The sequence below is a fragment of the Mycothermus thermophilus genome (assembly GCF_041956435.1).
Source record: "Mycothermus thermophilus strain CBS 625.91 unplaced genomic scaffold VTJ04scaffold_5, whole genome shotgun sequence".
NCBI classification, from domain to species: Eukaryota; Fungi; Ascomycota; class Sordariomycetes; order Sordariales; family Chaetomiaceae; genus Mycothermus; species Mycothermus thermophilus.
The window spans coordinates 2,183,469-2,201,746 of record NW_027191431.1 but is presented as its reverse complement, the minus strand read 5'-3'; the positions used below and the strand labels follow the sequence as shown (position 1 = coordinate 2,201,746).

Here is an 18,278-nt window from a genome sequence, read left to right as displayed (position 1 = left end):
TGGACTTTGTGTTCGTTCTATCTTTCCATCTTTCCATCTTTTTGTCTTGGATACCTCCACAGGCCACGAGACACCACCCACGCCCCAGCTTTGATCTGCGTGGAGGGCCTGCAGCTACCCGCAGTTCCTGGAAATCATCTGCAGCTTTACCTCAGACATCAATTGCCTGCTTCCAAACCGGCCTCTTGATAATATTGCCCCAAACCCAACGTTAAACGTCCATTTCAGACCCTCGGTTGGCCCTTTCCCGTCACCGGGTGACCTCGGGATGCTCGCCTGGGTATAACACACTAGTATCCAGACCTGCCCGAGGGACCATCTAAGTCTCGGAGAGACTCGAGACCTGCCTGGCCCAGAAGCGGTCCAAGCTTGAGCTTGTCTCAACCAGGGGATTTCGCCAAACGAGAAACGCCCCGACAAGCAGTGCTTAGCTCGTGCGGCAAGCCGGCCCTTTCGCCGCCTGCTTTGGTCCGTCCCTGAGGTTAGCTATTAATCCGGAGGTATTCGCATGGCTGTGGTCGCTTCTACCCGTACGACTGAGCTTTCGGTCCGGTTTCTTGCAGTGACTGGACCCCAACCCCAGATCTTTCAGGCGCTTCGTGCCAACGGAAGTCTCACGTTTTCTTCGTGTCTGGATCCAAACGACCGCGGTCGTCACCACATGCCGCCGAGCCCTCTCTCTCAGCTCGGCAAGCCTCCCCGTTGCAGATCCACCTCTCCCGCCCTTGGGTCTCAGTCGCTGATCCAGTCCTGTGGGTGCGGCGCCGGGTGTCTGTCTTTTTGAGTGGAGAGAGGCGCAGAAGGAGGGGTGTCGTTGTAGAGTTTTTGAGTTTGTGATATTCCCGGCTGGCTCGGATCGTTCTCCCCAGGCATAACCTCCATTACTCACTCCCGAGTCGCCTGACACCCCCCCCTTCCTCCAGAACAACCAAATACCTTACTGACCTCTCCTGCGGCCACGCCTTCTCATGTCTGAGCCAAACAAACCACGAGTTCACGCCACCCTCCAGGTACGTACCGTCTTGCTGGGATGCTGCTGCCGTAGACCCTCTGCTGTCCGATCGGCCAAAGCTAATCTGGATCTTGCATCGCGGAAGGATCCATGTGCAGACCACGTCAACTCCAAGATCATCATACATTCTTCCTCCAGCGATCATCACTGACCCATTTCCTGGCCATTCGTTCAGCCCAACGGCCGGGTTCCCAAATAGGATTCCATCTCCCCACTGGTGTGGCCGCCGCTACTGCCGCTGCTGCTAGCCGTTTTTTTATTATTGATTCTGTTTTCTCCCCGCATCAAACACTGGTCGTTGCGCGCTTCCAACGCTTCCACCTAGGCCTTCCTCTTCTCACCTAGACCGGCCGGTGTCCGGTGCGCCGAGCGTTGGGACAGGTGCCGTGGTTCGCGGTATAAGTGACGTGCGGTTCGCGACGGGCCCGATCCGCTCAACAACCAGGCAGTCCCCTGTCGTTGAAGTCAAGACGGCCCCGTTGACCAAAAACTCTGTTATCGCCGTCTTCCAAAGCAAACAAACATCATTTCCCGGGAGCTCCCCATCTCCCATCTCCCGCTAGGCTCTTTGGATACTACGACGTGGGCTCCTGGACCACACAACGGCGCTCCCACGCAACCTGGATCGCCCCTTGAACCCGTCACCTCGTCAGTTTCTCCCGGTCGGAGCACCCTTTTGATCCCGAGTCCTTCGCGACCACGCGGGGCTGGGCTCGAGGGGCACCGATCCGGGATCTCCCTCGTTGTTGTGTTTCTCGCCGTCGATTGAAGTCCTCGAGCCCCGTTCCCTGAACGCCGCCTCAAACCCTAACGTCGACAGCTCGATCCTCGCGACTTGGACGTACGGCGGGCCGAGAACTTCGTGCCCTCCGCTCTCGAGTCCGCCAACGAGGATCCTTCTTTCAGCCAGCTTCTCTCTGCAAAACCTTATTTCTCCTTCCCAAATCCAAAGCGTTGTGTGGATTTCGGCCGCTAGACGCGTTTCCTCCAAGACTCCAACGCAAAGACCGCCGAACTACCCATCCCCGTCTCGACGACACGTTCAGACGAAGAAGCCAACTTTTGCCACTAATCCACAAGAAACGACCAACGTTATCACCGGAGTGCGGGGTTGGCAACACGCGCGGCTTGTCTCGTCATCGGTCTCAAGGACAATCGTGCTCCAGGTCTCGAAGGAAAACCCGTCCGCCGCCCATCACTAACGGAGCGTTCAGCATTTCCTTCGAACTTCTAGCGCACCCGGTTGCTTCATCGTATCTCCGTTTCCTCGATTGACTCGAAGTTCGGACTAATCGCGCGGTTGTGGTTGTTTTGGGGCGCATCATAACTCAGTCGGGGGAATGGACGACAGCAGAGGCCAGAGGCGGCAGAATGCGCCACCACCAATGTACGGTCAGCGGCATCCTCAGAGGCCACAGCAGCGGCCGGCATACCAGCCGGCGCCGTCGGATAGGTTCCGACAGCCAACGATGGGAGCACCATCGCCATCAGGGGCGGCCCGGGGAATGAGCAGCTCGACCGACTACAGCGGATACTATCAGGGTGCTGGAGCTGCGGGGTTTACGGCTCCAGCAGCCATGACGCAGGGCACGATGGGCTACCACTCGGCAGCGCCTGAGTATGGTCAAGCGGACTCACGGCAGTCCCAGAGTTTTTCCAGCACCTATCCTCCCACAATGATGTACAACGTGCAGCAGACGGGCGGGCCACAAAGCGGAGGCGTGTACGATGCCAGCCAGCCGTACTCATCACGGCAAGCTGCAGGACTCCCGATGATGGCAACCGATGTCACGGCCCCTTACTTTCCTCAAGAGCCAAGCAGCGCGACGGGACCCTCGAGCCTGTCATCGCAGGCTGCCGGTTCATCCAGCGCCGCACAGGTATATCAACAGCCCAGCCTGCACGGATACTCTGCCGGCAGTATTCCCTCGGCCATTGGAGCCATGCCTGCGCAGACGGGTCCTGCCCCCGATGTGAGAATGGAAGAGGGATATGCGCCCACGACAACGGCTCTCGACGAGTCGTACGCCCAGTACCAGGGAGAAGTCAAGAACATTTTCGAGAACATTCGCAGCAGCAATCTCGCTGCGGCCAGCGAGGCGCTTCTTCGGGTATCGGAGTGGCTTCTTTCCCATGTTGTTGACCTAGGTACGTCTTGGCTTTTTGCTTACAGGTCCTTCTGTTTCCTTGATCCTGTTCCTATGGTGGGCATTCTTGTCGCTACGGAGCGCAGATGGGAATTATTACCCTGTACTGACTCATGCTTCTCTTGTTCCGCTGTATCAGGCCTTACGACAGACAACCAGAGTCTACACGACGAACGTATCACGTTGTGGAACGACTTCAATCACGCCTGGCTTGCCTTGTTCCAGAGAGAAAAGGAAATGCTCGAGGCCGGTTTGCACACGGTGCAGCGACCACAGACCATAGTATCCCAAGACACTCTGAAGAAGATGGGGAAGGAACTGGTACGGCTCTGCGACAACATTGAAAGGCACGGCCTGGTAGATTACCAGTACGGCGTGTGGGAGGAGCAGATTGTGGATAGTAAGTTCTCTCGAGGTCTGGGTTCTGAGCGGAGTCCTGACTTTAGTCCAGTCTTGGAGGATTGCCTCGACCTTTTTGAACAGCAAAGCTCATCAACAGGCGGAAGCGAAGGGGCTTCTAGCAGCCGACGGTAGAGGATCCCTTCTCTTGCGGCATGGATAATGATCGGCATCACATCTTTCATTGTAATACTTTGCAAAGTATCGATCTCGGATTACAACACCACGCTACCCCCGGATTCCAGGACTTTGTCTCGCAAGTCGAGATTTATTTTTTTCCCTTCCCCACCTTTCCTCATGGCGTACTCTGGAAGGCAGGACAAGTTGATGTTCCATGGTACAGGCCATTTGGTGAACATGGCACATAGGTTTAGGTGGTTGTTTCCTTTCTGTTGCACATGTACTCAACGAGACGGGCGCTTTTTTTCTATTTGCTCTTACTCCTTTACCTTGCCTGGATCACGGAGAGAGGGTGGTTTCTGGTGTGGAGAACCGGAATGATGGACGCACAAGACAGGCTGGTCCTCGGGGAAAACACACGAACACACATTCACAGAGAAGAACAGTACCCTACGACTCACACTTTGGGTTGGCATCGGTATTGTTTGTGGGCTCGGAAGATATCACTCTCTCATCATCGAATCACATCATTCAACATCGGAGGTCCGATTGGGTGTGACCCTCCCTCTCAGCCTGGGGCGGGGGAGGAGAAGAGTGGGCCATGATTCAATAATACCCTGCGGGAATGATGTCTCTGGACGGATAAGGGACTCATTGGGGGGCTGGACTGGATTGGCGCTGGAACTGGGTTGGGTTGGCGGCGGCGGCGGTGGCGGCGAAATTGGTTCCTATACGTTCTTGTTGTTTTCTTGTTAGTTATGTTATTGATGTATGTACACACAATGGTCCAGTTCAGGTCGGTCTGGTCAAGGCGTTTGGGCGAAGAAAAAAAAAGGGGGGGGGGCAGTTGAGGCGAGAGAGTAGGAGACGAGACGGTTGGCTGGCTCCGGCTTTAGTGTCGTGTGATATTTGTGGCCGATGGGGGTTGTACGATCGATAGATACAAAACTATGCTACCTTCGAAGTACCCCTGTATGTACATGTACATATTTCCAGATCGGGGGCTGTGCCCTCTGCATGGGACTTGACTTGGAGAGGAGAAAGCCAAGGTGGGCTTGGAGGAGGGGTCTGACTGAGGGGATTGTCTGTGTGACGGCGGCAGCAGGTTTGCAATCAATCCAGCAATGTTTCGGCACTACCCGTCCAGGAAAGACGAGAAGCCCAGGATCGACTTGTCGGCTGATGAGAACGATCCCAGCGGTTCAATGTTCGGATCGAGAAGAGGGACTTCAGGTGCCAATTGGATGGTGCCGATCTCGCCGGGGCATGAGGCGATTGCAAAGCCAGCTGAACAAAGAGGACCGGGCGCCGGTCTTTGTCCAAGCAAGCAAAGGTGGAAAAGGTGCATCCGAGGGATGGCAATCTGCTAAACACGGAAATGCCGTGATGTTGCATTCAACTGGACCACTTTTTTTCTCTTCTCTTCTTTCTCACCGCTGTCGACCCCCCGACCGCTCGCCGTCCACCGAGTCTCCAAGGGCCATTTGTCGTCGTGATTGGCCTGGTCGCCGAGCATATGACCTGAGCCGTATGCGCCCAGGGTGCGCCCCAACCACACTGCCGGGTCCGCTAAAATCTTAGCGTTGAGATGCATCTGACCAATGAGAGCGAAGGAATGAGAACTTCATCCTTTTTTTTTCTTGTTTGGGTTACAACGCAGTCCGTCCGTGAGCATCGAGTCCATCTGAGGTCGCCGATACCCTTGGACATGTATGAATGTATGTACGTCATTGTTGCGCGTGTGCCTTCATGTCTTGTCGCTACCTCAACGATTGGAAGCAGAGACGACGTGCGCTGGGGCTGACCTGATTCCATTTCCTTTACTCCGTAGTCTCCCAGTGTTGACCATGTCCAACCGTCCGAGCTGAAGGTGGTTGAACATTCATCCTATACCCTTCACCCTCTATCTGCCTCGGCCGGCTCAGGCCGTCCGAAATGTTTGTCACACGATGACTGTGCATCAGGTCGAGGGGCACAACATTACCAGCGCGAGGGCAAGACAGCGAAGTTCGGACTGGAACCGACGTCGGTTTTGTTAAGTAATACCCAACATCAACATCATCGTTCCGCAGCCCACGCAAGCGGTGCGACCCGAGTTTCGCAGCTGGAAGCATTCCCCGTCTTGCGGTGGACAATGTGTGCGACTGGGCCGGTCGGCCGCTTCAGTAGGTCTGTATTACAGCCGTTCCGCTGATATCTTGGCCGTGTATCACCCAGCCGCTGCGGTGAGACACTTTCCTCGATGGGGCGGCAAGCAGCCACAAAACGGGTGGTTACTATCTCCGTGTCTGTCGTGAGATCCGAGTGGATGAGTGGCGCGAGCTCTGTGAGAATATTTGTGAGATTTGGGGTTTGGGTGGCCGAGACAATCGTATAGGTAAGGCAGGTGACGAGGTTGGCTTTCGGCTTCATTTTCTGCCTGAGTAGTTCTCGATGAAACTTGTCCGTATATGTGTGTTTCGTGATATATGTATGTATAACCACATGTTCCTTTCCTGTTTACGCTCATTGGTAAGTGTCTACCTTTGATATCCTGCCGAAGAGAAGCCCGAAAGCTGAGATATTGACTTATCAGGATCATATATCGAATTTCCGCGGGTATCATAACCATTCTTGCCACACCTCAAGCCACTGGTCTAACAGATTGCGCAGAAGCAATATGCCACTATCCCTCAGTATGCTCTCCCACGACTCGAAGGAACATGGCCTTTATTCTATGAGCTTGGTGAAAGTCGAACTTCGAGACCGGCAACTCCCGTTGCATAGCACCAAGGTAGCAACCTGCGCAACCCATGTATTACCATTATTTGCTCACCGCAAACGGGAACCCGTCAGCAATGTTCAGTTCAACAGCTTATTACCTGTAAATATGACCCCGGAATGATTATGTGCCACTACACAGGTAGGGATCTGCTTGCCTTCGTCGCATCGGAGTCTCCTCAACGAGGTGTTTCAACACGGCCTGGTCTGTATACCTATTAGATAGCCTTAATAGCTGACTGTGCCCCCCTGATGTACGAACACAGCTTTCTAGCGTGATGTCGGGGTGCTCCGTTCCTGTGGGCACCAGGTTTGGAAATATCAACGGGCTTATGGGTATTTCAGGATGTAGCGGGGGGTAAAGTGTACCGACCTCCGGAGAACAACGCACCAGATTCGAGATTTCTGGCTTGTTCATCTCAATTTCTGTCTTTGTAAGATATGGCCATGTCCTGCATGCGTTTGGAAGAAAGGAGGCCCTTGAGGGAGCCAGAATGCTCGAGATGTATTATATAGTATGCCTGCGTCTCCTACTCGAGGTGATAACATGACGATATTGGTCACTGTGTTATACTATTGATGGCCGCAAAGACAACCCTGATGTTGGCAAAAGATAAGCAATGATGAGAAACCACTCATAGGGATGTATATTTGATGGGCCCTGTTATGTTGACTCAATGACCCAACCCCAACACCGACTCTTTAGTGACAGGCTTTTCCAATGGTTGCTGACTTTTCACGGAAACCATTGGCGCTTTGGACCTTGGTATGAGAGACGCAAGGTGAGTTGGAGGTTCCGAGTTGATGAACCTAAACCACCACGGACAAATGCATGTGTGGACCTCCTGCATGGAAAGATGGTACAATGATTGATGACTTGGCCAAGGTCGGAAAATGCACCCGACCTTACACACCGGTATACATTGTTCAACGATGGCATGGTACTATCATAGAAAACATTGTGACTGAAGCCCGAAAGGCCAGGCAAAGAGAGAAGAGAAATCCTCAAGTCATTGCTCATCATGAACGCCAAAGCTTGGATGCACATGCCACCATGGCCAATATATGGAGAACCTGCCCAGCAATCATATGCCATAGATGGAATGCAGAAACATGGACGAGGCAAGGTAATTTGTCGTCAACTCCTGCCTGCGATTCATTTCATCATCAAGCCGTCCAACCGCAACTGTCACGATCTTTAGAACTGGTCTGTCACACACACACGAGGTTAGCACACTATCCCATCACCGACCTAGCACCATGATGCATTGAGTTTGCGAGAGCTGTACTCACCTAGCGTCATGCTCAACGAAACATCCGTGTTGGCCACCATGTTGGTAAACTCCTCGAAGCTGATCTTGCCGTCGCCGTCCAGGTCGGCCTCCATGATGGTCTTGTCGACAATCTGCTGCAGCTGCTGGTCCTTGAGGTTGTTTCCGACCATCATCTTGAGCACGATGAAGAGCTCGCCGTTGCTGATGTAGCCGTCGCGGTCAATGTCGTAGACCTTGAAGGCAAAGCGCAGCTTCTGCTCCTTGTTTCCCTTGCTGCTGAAGGCGCTCAGCCCGGAAACGAACTCCTGGAAATCAACGTCGCCGCCGCCGTCTTCGTCGAAGATGGCTATCATTCTGTTTCATTGTGTTGGGTCAATATGATTGTTTCCATGTGCTGTGGAGGAGGGTGGGAGGAGGTTGGAACCGAAATAACTGACCGTGTGGCGAGCGGGTTGGAGGATATTTGCGGCAAGCTGAGGAACTCTTCGCGCTCGATCGTGCCCGAGTTATCCTGTGTACGGCGATCAGCATACATATTCCCATACTCCCTCCTCCCCGCATGCCCGAGAGCCACCCACCTTGTCCAACTTCATAAACCTCTTCCGTAGCCTGTCCACCTCCTCCCTGTCGACTGTGACCCCAGCAAGTCAGCTCCAGGCCCCCATCACATCCTCACTTCCACGGAACTACAGCAGCTGCGCAAGTAGGAGAGGGGATTCGGTGATTCACGTGTCCGTACAGTTCGACCCCTGGACAATGTTGTCCAACACAGCACTAGTGGTGTTGCCCATCTTGTCGGTAGTCTGTCAAATATTTTTTGCTCGTTGTGGTTCTCGTCGACGGGTTCGGTAATGCTTCCGTTTCCCTCGAGGTTTGGGTATTCGGGGACTCGACAACGCGCGAGGGTCCGCTGTCAAAGGGGGAAGGACGGAGTATCTCTCGAGTGGGGTTCGAGTCGTGGCTCGCGGTGAAACGGTTGTTTCCGAACACGATTAAAGGCCTGAAAGGGTGTTTCGGCTTCCAGGGAGTCCCGTTACGCTGAAAGGGGAAATTCCTGCTCAACTGCCGCCTTGGGACGGTAATGTTGGGTGGGTGCCGCGGATCGGAGGTACAGCGCGGATTGGGCTCGATTGGAGTTGAGGCGGGAGCTGATAAGACAAGGCTGGAAGGCTTGGGTGGAGGCGGTCTGCACGGGCCATGGCGGGGTGAGGGGTGAACAAGATTGCCTCAGCCACATTTACGCCACAGACCACCAGCCACATTATGGGTTGGCTGTGGCTGGAGTCGAGTGCAATGATGCCTGACTGCAACGCGCAAACATTGAGGAGCAAGCATGCACGAACATGTCAGGTGATCAATGCACAGTGGAATTGAAGACTGTGAAGTTATGGAGTTAACGGATTATTGCTATGACTATTTTTGTATTTTTTTTATTTTTTATTTTTATTCAAAAATCAAAGCGAAAAAAAGAGAAATCTGATTGTGTCGAGGTCCTTGTCGCGACAGAATCAGGAAGCAACCGCTGGAATGCGCTCAATCAGAAATCCTGGTTTGCCGTCCTTCAGGGGCTCGCCTGCTGCTGCTGGTTCATCGTTGCTGCGCTGCTGCGCCTCTCGTTGCCCAACCCAGAGGCCAAGGAAAGTGAAATGTGGGGCTCCCTCTCCCCCCTTTCGGATCGAGCCAATGACCCAGAATCAACGCCTGGCAGCGTCCGACGCGGCACCGGACTCGCAAAACTCTGCACGAGGCAATCGCAACGTCACTCCATCCCAAGGCGACCACTTTGCTCATCAAAATCACCACCTCAACGTCGTCTCGACATCACAAAAACTCGATAAATCGCATTCGCATGGCCTGTTGAATGACCTTATCGATTTTTTACCGGGGTTTCCCGAGACTTTGTGCCAAAGTCACGTCTCCCCGCAGCCATGGCGACCCGCAAGGTTCGCTACAAGAAACTCAATGTCAAAACACCTCTTCCCGTCCTCCGGGAGGACCAAATCGACCCGTCCGAGTATGAATCTCTCCAGACAGAGGCCCAAATCGCGACCGGTGTCGAGCAGGCCGAGGAAAATGTGAGTTGGACAAGTGGCCGTATCGCGTCTAGTCACGTGCACTATCACGTGATACCCACGCGACAACCTGAGAGACACTTCAGATGATACTGACCTACCTTTCCCCAGGAATACCATCTGCAGGTCGTCCTCAAGAGCGCGGGGGTCGCCGCTGACAAGGAGATCCCCGTGCCGCCGCCACAGCAGAGCGAACTCAACTATGACGAGCTCTACTCGCGGACCTGCTCCAAAACAGCCACCTACATACGCTTCTCCCAGACTGTGGAGGAATCCGTGGGGTGTATGTATGACATGACAGAGGAAGATGAGGTTTTCCTCAAGTCATATAACCAAAAACGCCCCCCGGGGGCCCAGCTCTCTGAAGATGACTTCGAGCGCATCATGGAGGTATATGAGAGGACGTCGGAGGAGAAGGCACCCTTCGGCGCCATAGACCAGACCATTGTGCCGTACGACGACATGCTGCAGGATCTCCGAGAACTCGACAAGGCCAAGGTCATGCCCCATGCCAAGGAGATCTATGAGTACTGGAAATCGAGACGCGTGGCGCTGGGTAACCGGCCGCTCCATCCCAAACTCAAGTTTGAGAGGAATCAGGAGAGCGACGACGCCGATCCGTATGTGTGCTTCAGGCGCCGCGAGATCCGTTTGACGCGCAAGACACGCGCCAGGGACGTACAGAGCGCCGAGAAGCTCAAACGGTTAAGGCGAGAACTTGAGGAAGGCCGGCAGCTGGTCCTTGCCGCGCATAACCGCGAGCTCATGAAGGCCGAAATGCTCAAGACAGATCGGGCTATCTTTGAGGTGCGGGCGCAGCTGAAGGAGATGAAGGTCCGCCTCGGCATCAAGACGGATGACGAGGACCTTATCAACCAGAAGGTTAGTGATCCTACGCCGCTGCTCCGCGGCAGCAACGTCTCCAAACTTAGTCACGTACTTACATTTTTACAGCCGCAGAAGAGGAAAGCTCCTGAGGCACCTGTTGTGCAGCGGCCGCCGCCAACACAGCTTCGCATCACCACACGGAATGAGACTCGGCCAGCCGAGTCAGACCTTACCCTCTTGGCCGACCGTCTGGCCGAGAAGGAGAATGAACTCCGTGCCGACATTGAGAAGAAGGTGCAGAGCCACAATGAGTGGAACCGCAACCATCTTGATCTCACTCGGGGTCCGTTGTCGCCCGTCCACGGCCCTCGGCCAGATCCCAGCTTTAGGCCAGCCAAGACGCAATATCTCATGACACCTCCAGCGTCTGCGTCATCCGTGTCGTTAGAAGAACCGACACCGATGGACCTTGACAAGCCGCTGCCGTCACAGAACCTGCAATCCGTATTCAAGTTCCGGGGAGTTGCCCGCGACCAAGAGTCGAGGGAAAACCCGCCCATGTACCGGCGTCGCATTGGCCGTCTAAACCGGTTGTGGATCGACAGGCGCGGCATGGTTAGCCCGCCGCGCGACGTTAGCGAGGAGGTGCTCGACCGTTGGAAGTATGATCAGTCGTCAGATGATGAGGAGGACGTGCCGGTGTATGAAGTCGACCCGTTCGACACCACGGCGCTGCGGTTCCGCGCCTCTATCCCACTACCGCCCTGGATGACCAGGGTACCGGTCCCGATCGTTCGGGCACCGTTACCACCAGCCCACCAACTTCAGCAACAGCAACAGCAGCAGCTTCAGCAGCTTCAGCAGCAGCAGCAGCAGCAGCAGCAGCAGCAACAACAGGGGCAACTGCCACCACAGCAACAGCCACAACTGCAGCAACCGCAACATCAACCTCAACCTGTAAAGCTCCAGCCGGTTCAGGCGGTACCACAAGTGGTACCAACACCGCAGGTGCAAAAACAAGCATCATTATCGGCGTGACGGACTGGTCGGCTGGCGTGAAATATGCGTCATGAGGGGTTGGCGAGGAGGCGCGGTTCTCTTGCCGCCCTGTACACACATCTCAACTCTTGGAGGAAGTGCATTTTTAGCGATGGGTGGGCGGCAGTCGGAATTCGATGGGGGACGGGGCGTCTGGAGTATTGGATTCGTGTAGATGATAAGTCCCGGTGGAGGGGCCTGTATATATGACATGTCGAAATGCCGCAGCGTCTTGCGTTGGCACCCGTGGTGCAGGGTGGCCGTCTTAAATCGATAATGAGCGTTTTGCGGAACTGTTGCTTTATCTTCTCTGGCGCCGTGTGTTGTTCTTCGCTGGTCAAGGTCGTTGGCCGACGCAAAATAGCGCTGATTTCTGCTATCAGATCAGACACTCATGCAAGATTTGATGTTGGAATGAGGATTTGAAATACAGGATGCTCCGAGCCAGCGTGGAAGACGACAAGATACTGGCCCCGTGGCCCAGCAAAGAAAACAATTGTGCGCAACGAGAGCACGCAGCAAAGCACGACGGAGGGGAGGGAAGAAAGGTGATAACGAGATAGAGGGAAGACAAACCGGGATCGCAAGTCAGAGGCTTGATAAGGGGGCATTACGTAGGTAGCCGATGAGAGGAGAAGAAGAAGCTTCGAGAGAAATACCTACCTGATGATTTGGCAAGCATGCCAGATGATGTCTTGTGTTGCCGGCGTCAGTGTGGGGTTCTTCAGCCGGGAACGTCCATCATCAGATTCCCAAGTAAGAAAAGTGGGTCATTCTGTCATCCTGATCCCCGATCCCCGAGGGCCATCACTGGCTGATGAGAGAGGGAACGGACTGGATAGGAGCGCCGCTGCCATGGCTGTGGCGCCGTTGAAGCTGAACTGTGTCCGGGGATCTCTCGCTTCGTATTCTCTGCTGCGAGGAAACCGGATCGCCTGCCGTGAGGTCAATCCAGTTGTTCCGAGCTTGCAAAGGCGGCTGACAGCTGAAGCTTCTTGGAACCTGGAGGGACGACAGGAACGTGGAAAGGAGGGTTCATCGACCGACCCCGTTATGGTATGAGCCACTGGAATATGCGAATCTTGTTGTCATCGGGTGCGCCAATCGAAGTCCTTATCCTCTTCAGAACCCGGTTGTTCGCCCGTCGGCTGCAGCTCAGGAGTAAGCGCCGATGACGGGAGCGAAAAAGGGGCATGTTGTTCTCGGTGGCAGAGCTGATGTTGTCCATCTAGGAGGTATAGAAGACGACAAACAGGAGCCATTGACGAGGTTGACTGTTTTTTTTTTTTTTTGCGTCGAAAGTCCGAGTCCTGGAAAAGATGACAACTTGGAACTTAGCCTGTGATGCTGCAAGCGCCGGAACCAAACCCTCCGGCTAGAGTGCGAGAGGAGATCAGGTATGCTGATACTTCACAAACGCCGAAGTCGACTTACCTCGAAGTAGCACACGCAAAGGAGAAATCGAGTCGAAGAGTGCTCCTCACCGCGCTCCGCTGCTCAAAAGTGTGCGCTCGAGTGAGGGTTCAGGGACGGGACCCGGCAGAAAGGGTGGATGCATGAATGGTTCGCTTTTCAAGGGCAAGGCGCTAGATTTTTCCAAAATAAGCAATTCTGAAGAAGCCAGCAGAATCCAGAGGCACTTCAGTCATCTTTGCGCCATGGGAAGGCGAAGAGTGGAAGAGTGTGGTGTTGTCAGGGCGAGAAATAGTTGTAGATAGGTAGGCAAGCTAGAAAAGAAGTCTATTTCTCGGTGCAGTGGGGAGTGTTGCCCTGTGACCACATCTTAGCCCCATCTGATGGAGCTTGCGCCGGTGTGGGCCACGAAACCGCCGCCAATCAGTGCACGTGCCATGTGGCTGTTCAGGCAGGAAGGGGGTACGTACCCTGCAACAGTGAGTGGGTCCTGCGTTGCTGAAGGACGACGCCGACCCCTCAGTCACCAACTGCCCCACCATCAAAAGATTGGAGCTAGTAGAGACATTGGAGGGGCTTGAGATCTTCTACCTACGTATCGGCAGCATCGAGTGAAGGGATATCTTAACAGTCACACTGGGTTTGGACAAAGGACTTGAAGCACCTCCATCACAGACATTTCAGTCACCAAGAAATCTCGTGGACAACCCCGACGACCCCGACAAACCTCGATCCCTCACAACCCTCCACTGTCGAGAACCATCTCCCACCCCAACTACCTCTCATCCCACCCTTCACCGACATGTCCATCACCACCAAACGACGGCGCATCGCCCTCGGCTGCGAGGGCTCCGCCAACAAACTCGGCGTGGGCGTGATCCTCCACGAAGGCGACCTGAGCGACCCGTCCACCTGCACTAGCACCGTCCTCTCCAACGTGCGCCACACCTTCGTCTCCCCGCCCGGCACCGGTTTCCTGCCCAAGGACACCGCCCACCACCACCGCAGCTTCTTTGTGCGCGTGGCCCTCCAAGCGCTCAAGGACGCCAACATCAACCCCTCCGAGATCGACTGCATCTGCTACACCCGTGGGCCGGGGATGGGGGCGCCGCTGACGTCCGTCGCCATCGCGGCGCGTACCCTGGCGCTGCTCTGGAACAAGCCCCTGGTTGGCGTCAACCACTGCGTCGGACACATCGAGATGGGCCGGGCCATCACGGGCGCGGCGCACCCCGTGGTGCTGTACGTCTCGGGCGGGAACACGCAGGTGATTGCGTACGCGGAACAGCGGTATCGGATATTTGGCGAGACGCTGGACATAGCGGTGGGGAACTGCCTGGATCGGTTTGCGAGGGCATTGGAGATCAGCAACGACCCCGCTCCGGGGTACAATATCGAGCAGCTGGCAAAGAAAGGAGGGCGGGTCTTGTTAGACTTGCCATACGCGGTCAAGGGGATGGATTGTTCGTTTAGCGGCATCCTGACGAGGGTTGAAGAGCTGGCGGCGCAGATGAAGGCCGGGACCGGCAAGGGGCCGGATGGAGAGCCGTATACCGCAGAAGATCTGTGTTTCAGCCTACAGGAGACGGTGTTTGCGATGCTGGTAGAGATTACTGAGCGGGCCATGGCGCACGTGGGCAGCAACCAGGTGCTGATTGTCGGGGGTGTTGGGTGCAACGAGCGGTTGCAGGAGATGATGGGAGCCATGGCGAGGGACCGGGGCGGGAGCGTCTACGCGACGGATGAGAGGTTCTGCATCGACAACGGCATCATGATCGCCCACGCGGGTCTGTTGGCATACGAGACGGGCTTCAGCACCCCGATAGAGGATAGCACATGTACCCAACGATTTAGGACCGACGAGGTCCTCGTCAAGTGGAGGAAATAAAATACCATCTAGTCTACCGCCCCCATAACATCATGCGCCGCCCAGATTCAACCAACCGCTGATAGCAATGCCATCTTCATCCACGACCAAAAATCAAGGCGACCACAAGTCCCACGCCCGCTCTATCACCATTATGCAAACGCCAGGGTCAAAAGACCGCCAGATCAAACACACGCCGCCTCCGCATCATGGACTACCCATACACCACCCACAATAGGTGGTTCATCAAATACCCTCTGTCGTAGTGGGCTTGTACATGATAGTCGTGACATACTGTGAAAGCTGTTAGTAAAGTCCACAAATATCTCGGGACAGAGGACCTGTCGTGACTCACCTTCCCCTTGTATCTCGTGGTAGCCGACACAGCAAGCACATTGTGCTTGATACTACTAGTCGCAAGGTGGTTGAGAACTGTGTGATTCGGCTGCGGCAGCACGCTGTTGTCGTCCTTCCTCGTTGAGACTACGTTAAGGATGGGCTTGCTGAGGAAGCCGGGCAGCGAGGGCGGACCGGGCAGGCGCTCAATAGCCATGACGGCGTTATGGTACGCAGGAGAGTCCTCGGGCTGGTCCAGGTCGTTCAGATAGGCAGGGATCTGTTGCTTGAACTCTTCCCGCCGCGGCACATCGCGGTACCTGAGCAGAGGAACTTCGGTTTGCTCCTCTGGTGCTGCGGTATCTGCTTGAGGCTGCGGTGGTGTGGGTTTGGCCTCGGGTGTCGTTTCTGCAGCGTCAACCGGAGCGGTGGGCTTTTCCACGGGAGGCACCTCAATATAATTGACGAGATTATTGGCGTAGTCAACCGTTGTCGGGTAATCAGGTGACGTCACCATCTGCCCGTCGACGAGGAACCGGATGTGGTGAGTGCCGGGAAGGACATTGACAGTAGTCGCGAAGACATCTGGCTGCCCCTCGCTGTTTGGAAATACACATATCAGTCCTATCAATCCCTAGTGACACCCCTCGAGTGGATCATGCTGCGCGGGCGCGCGCAACAGAGTACTTACACAGGGTGCAAGCGCGTCTTGCGATTCCACTGAAAGATGGTACCTGTCACATAGATCTTCTCGCCTCCATGACGCCACACCAGCCGGGTGGGCACGGTGGGCCTCGTCTTGTCGACCAGCAGCCCCTCAGCGTCCTCTTCCTCCAGCACCGACGTGTCGCTCAAGTTCGTGATCGGCTGATTAAGCCCCGTAGTGTCGAGGCCGTCGGCATCGAGGGGTTCGGTGACATCTGCGGCTGTGAGAATGGGCGAGCCAGGGGTATGCACCTCCTCCTCAATGGGCAGTGGCAGGCGCGGCGGGCGCGTCAAGTAGGCCACATCCTGCAAACTGCTGTGCGCCATGACTGCGGCGTCGTAGCCGTCGGAGCGGTGCGACTGATGCGAAGTTGGGGAGGAGGAGGAATTGTGCGGGTTGGGGACGGCGACGGGCTTGGCGGGCTCATACGAGGGGCCGGGTTTGCCCTGGTTGCCGACTTCGAGGGGCTTCGTGGAACTGGCCGAACTGGACGAGAGTGCGGGGGAGGCGGAGATGGCGGCGGAACCAAGGTGCCGGGAGGGCGGATGCGACGATGACGACGTCTTTGGGCGGCTCACGATGGCGGTGGTGTTAGCGGTGCCGGCGCTCGTGGTTGACGAGGGTTGGACGGCGGTGCCCTGGGCCTGGGTGAGCGAGGGTTCTGGCGGGGCAGCAACCCGATGGTTCTGCACCAAAATGGGGTTTCGGAGGTCGCGTCTCACCGGCCTGTCAAGCTGGGAGCCAGCCTGTGAAGACGACGACGAGGGACTCGCATTTTTGGGCGTCGACGGACTGTTGCCCATTTTTGCAAGTCACTCGCTTGGGTGCTTTTGCTCTGAGACCAAGGACCTGAATTCAAATGAACAGAGGTGGGTTCCAGGCGACTTATGGCGGATTTCGATTCGGTTGCAGCGATGGCTCGGAGCTCTCACTCAGTTCATTGTTCGGGCGGCTCAGAAGGGAATGGGAATCGGGAGGAAAAGCAGTCGGCCGGCCAGGAAGATGGGAGCATTTGCAAACAGCCCGTCTTTCTTCAGACCGGCAGGCAGCGGGAGTTTGGTTGCGAAAGGGAAAGAGGAAAGAAGGGTTGAATGCGATGGCCGAAGCACATCGAGTTTCAACGGACGGAGCTGCGTTTGTTGGGCTGTCCCGTCTCTGATAAGAAGGACCGACCTGAGGCGGGGTCCCCACATCAGCTTCCCAGGTCCCTGCACCGTGCCATCCCTGCCCAGGTGGTGCTGAGGCGAGGCAAGGCGCTGAAGCCGGACGCCTGGGGCACCTTGGCCAGTGTAACGTCCAGCGCTGGACTTCACCCTCGCTTTGGCGGCTTCCGCGTCCAGTTGACTTCAACATCAAAAAGAAAAACAAAACCAACATTCAAGATTCAACAGTTCACCCACAACCTCATCCGGTTGGCATCTCCATCTCCAAATCATCAATCCTCACTCAACCAACCCATCACAATCCCCTCAAAATGTCAGAAAACTACGTCGCACCCGCCCAGCAGCGCTGGCTGCGCGCTTGCATGGTCTGCTCCATCGTCATGACCTACGCCGTACGACCCTCCTTCTCATCCACCCTCTCATCATCAACTAACCTTTGCCCCCCAGCGCTTCCGCGATGAGGGTTGCCCGAACTGCGAGGAGTTCCTTCACCTCCAAGGCTCACCCGACCAGATCGAGAGCTGCACGTCCCAGGTCTTTGAGGGCCTCATCACTCTGGCTGACCCGGCCAACTCGTGGGTGGCCAAGTGGCAGCGCTTGGACAAGTACGTGCGCGGCGTGTACGCGACCAAGGTGTCCGGGCAGCTGCCGGACGATGTGAGGACGCAGCTCGAAGAGGAGTATCGCATCACGTATATCCCGTATGTCATCCCCTTGATGCATGTGATGTCAGCAGGTGGACTGAAGATGGATGGCTAACCCATTCGGCAGACGTGACGGCAGCGCAACCGAGGAGTAGGATGCCTTCAAAGCCGCTGTTGTTAATGGTGAGGAGTGAAAAGTGCGATGCTGGTTAGGACGGAGAAGCAGTGGTCATGGAGTGGTAGCACGAGCTGCGGCGTTAGGGAGTTGGGATACGGAACAATAGAGCCGACTGGGTTTAAACAGAACTGGAAGCAACCATATACCATGGAGGGTTGAATTTCATTACTATCTAGATCTTTCATCCCTGATGCTACCGTGTTGGGATTTGGTATCATGCCTCAATTGAATAATAACCTGTCCATACCATGAACCGAACGCCGAATGATGAAAACCCAGAGTCTATCCGCACACATGCTGTCGTGCTTCAGGAAAGCATAA

General features: G+C 55.4%; 10 protein-coding genes across 10 annotated transcripts; 5 read left to right on the top strand and 5 right to left on the bottom strand.

Annotated features, from left to right (window-relative positions):
• Nucleotides 1-661: 661 nt before the first annotated feature.
• VTJ04DRAFT_7855 (uncharacterized protein) lies at nt 662-2,214 on the top strand (the record flags this gene model as incomplete). Its single annotated transcript, XM_069366227.1, has 2 exons — nt 662-752; nt 1,700-2,214. 2 exons carry the CDS (start codon nt 662-664, stop codon nt 2,212-2,214), a joined length of 606 nt encoding a protein of 201 aa, XP_069217183.1.
• Nucleotides 2,215-2,352: 138 nt separating this feature from the next.
• On the top strand, nt 2,353-3,693 carry VTJ04DRAFT_7854 (uncharacterized protein; the record flags this gene model as incomplete). Its single annotated transcript, XM_069366226.1, has 3 exons — nt 2,353-3,160; nt 3,299-3,559; nt 3,611-3,693. The coding sequence occupies 3 exons, from the start codon at nt 2,353-2,355 to the stop codon at nt 3,691-3,693; spliced, it is 1,152 nt and encodes a 383-aa protein (XP_069217182.1).
• Nucleotides 3,694-3,773: 80 nt separating this feature from the next.
• VTJ04DRAFT_7853 (uncharacterized protein) lies at nt 3,774-4,154 on the bottom strand (the record flags this gene model as incomplete). Its single annotated transcript, XM_069366225.1, has 2 exons — nt 3,774-3,947; nt 4,008-4,154. The coding sequence occupies 2 exons, from the start codon at nt 4,152-4,154 to the stop codon at nt 3,774-3,776; spliced, it is 321 nt and encodes a 106-aa protein (XP_069217181.1).
• A 3,482-nt stretch (nt 4,155-7,636) lies between these two features.
• VTJ04DRAFT_7852 (uncharacterized protein) lies at nt 7,637-8,503 on the bottom strand (the record flags this gene model as incomplete). Its single annotated transcript, XM_069366224.1, has 5 exons — nt 7,637-7,647; nt 7,732-8,066; nt 8,150-8,223; nt 8,291-8,343; nt 8,452-8,503. 5 exons carry the CDS (start codon nt 8,501-8,503, stop codon nt 7,637-7,639), a joined length of 525 nt encoding a protein of 174 aa, XP_069217180.1.
• Nucleotides 8,504-9,640: 1,137 nt separating this feature from the next.
• VTJ04DRAFT_7851 (uncharacterized protein) lies at nt 9,641-11,650 on the top strand (the record flags this gene model as incomplete). The annotated part of the gene is made up of 3 exons (XM_069366223.1): nt 9,641-9,787; nt 9,896-10,666; nt 10,739-11,650. 3 exons carry the CDS (start codon nt 9,641-9,643, stop codon nt 11,648-11,650), a joined length of 1,830 nt encoding a protein of 609 aa, XP_069217179.1.
• A 29-nt stretch (nt 11,651-11,679) lies between these two features.
• Nucleotides 11,680-12,332, bottom strand: VTJ04DRAFT_7850 (uncharacterized protein; the record flags this gene model as incomplete). Its single annotated transcript, XM_069366222.1, has 2 exons — nt 11,680-12,023; nt 12,314-12,332. 2 exons carry the CDS (start codon nt 12,330-12,332, stop codon nt 11,680-11,682), a joined length of 363 nt encoding a protein of 120 aa, XP_069217178.1.
• Nucleotides 12,333-13,865: 1,533 nt separating this feature from the next.
• VTJ04DRAFT_7849 (uncharacterized protein) lies at nt 13,866-14,951 on the top strand (the record flags this gene model as incomplete). The annotated part of the gene is made up of 1 exon (XM_069366220.1): nt 13,866-14,951. One exon carries the CDS (start codon nt 13,866-13,868, stop codon nt 14,949-14,951), a length of 1,086 nt encoding a protein of 361 aa, XP_069217177.1.
• A 225-nt stretch (nt 14,952-15,176) lies between these two features.
• Nucleotides 15,177-16,775, bottom strand: VTJ04DRAFT_7848 (uncharacterized protein; the record flags this gene model as incomplete). The annotated part of the gene is made up of 4 exons (XM_069366219.1): nt 15,177-15,224; nt 15,286-15,865; nt 15,958-16,610; nt 16,695-16,775. The coding sequence occupies 4 exons, from the start codon at nt 16,773-16,775 to the stop codon at nt 15,177-15,179; spliced, it is 1,362 nt and encodes a 453-aa protein (XP_069217176.1).
• Nucleotides 16,776-17,446: 671 nt separating this feature from the next.
• VTJ04DRAFT_7847 (uncharacterized protein) lies at nt 17,447-17,934 on the top strand (the record flags this gene model as incomplete). Its single annotated transcript, XM_069366218.1, has 3 exons — nt 17,447-17,527; nt 17,583-17,836; nt 17,907-17,934. 3 exons carry the CDS (start codon nt 17,447-17,449, stop codon nt 17,932-17,934), a joined length of 363 nt encoding a protein of 120 aa, XP_069217175.1.
• A 22-nt stretch (nt 17,935-17,956) lies between these two features.
• On the bottom strand, nt 17,957-18,253 carry VTJ04DRAFT_7846 (uncharacterized protein; the record flags this gene model as incomplete). The annotated part of the gene is made up of 2 exons (XM_069366217.1): nt 17,957-18,129; nt 18,205-18,253. The coding sequence occupies 2 exons, from the start codon at nt 18,251-18,253 to the stop codon at nt 17,957-17,959; spliced, it is 222 nt and encodes a 73-aa protein (XP_069217174.1).
• Between the last annotated feature and the right edge of the window lie 25 nt (nt 18,254-18,278).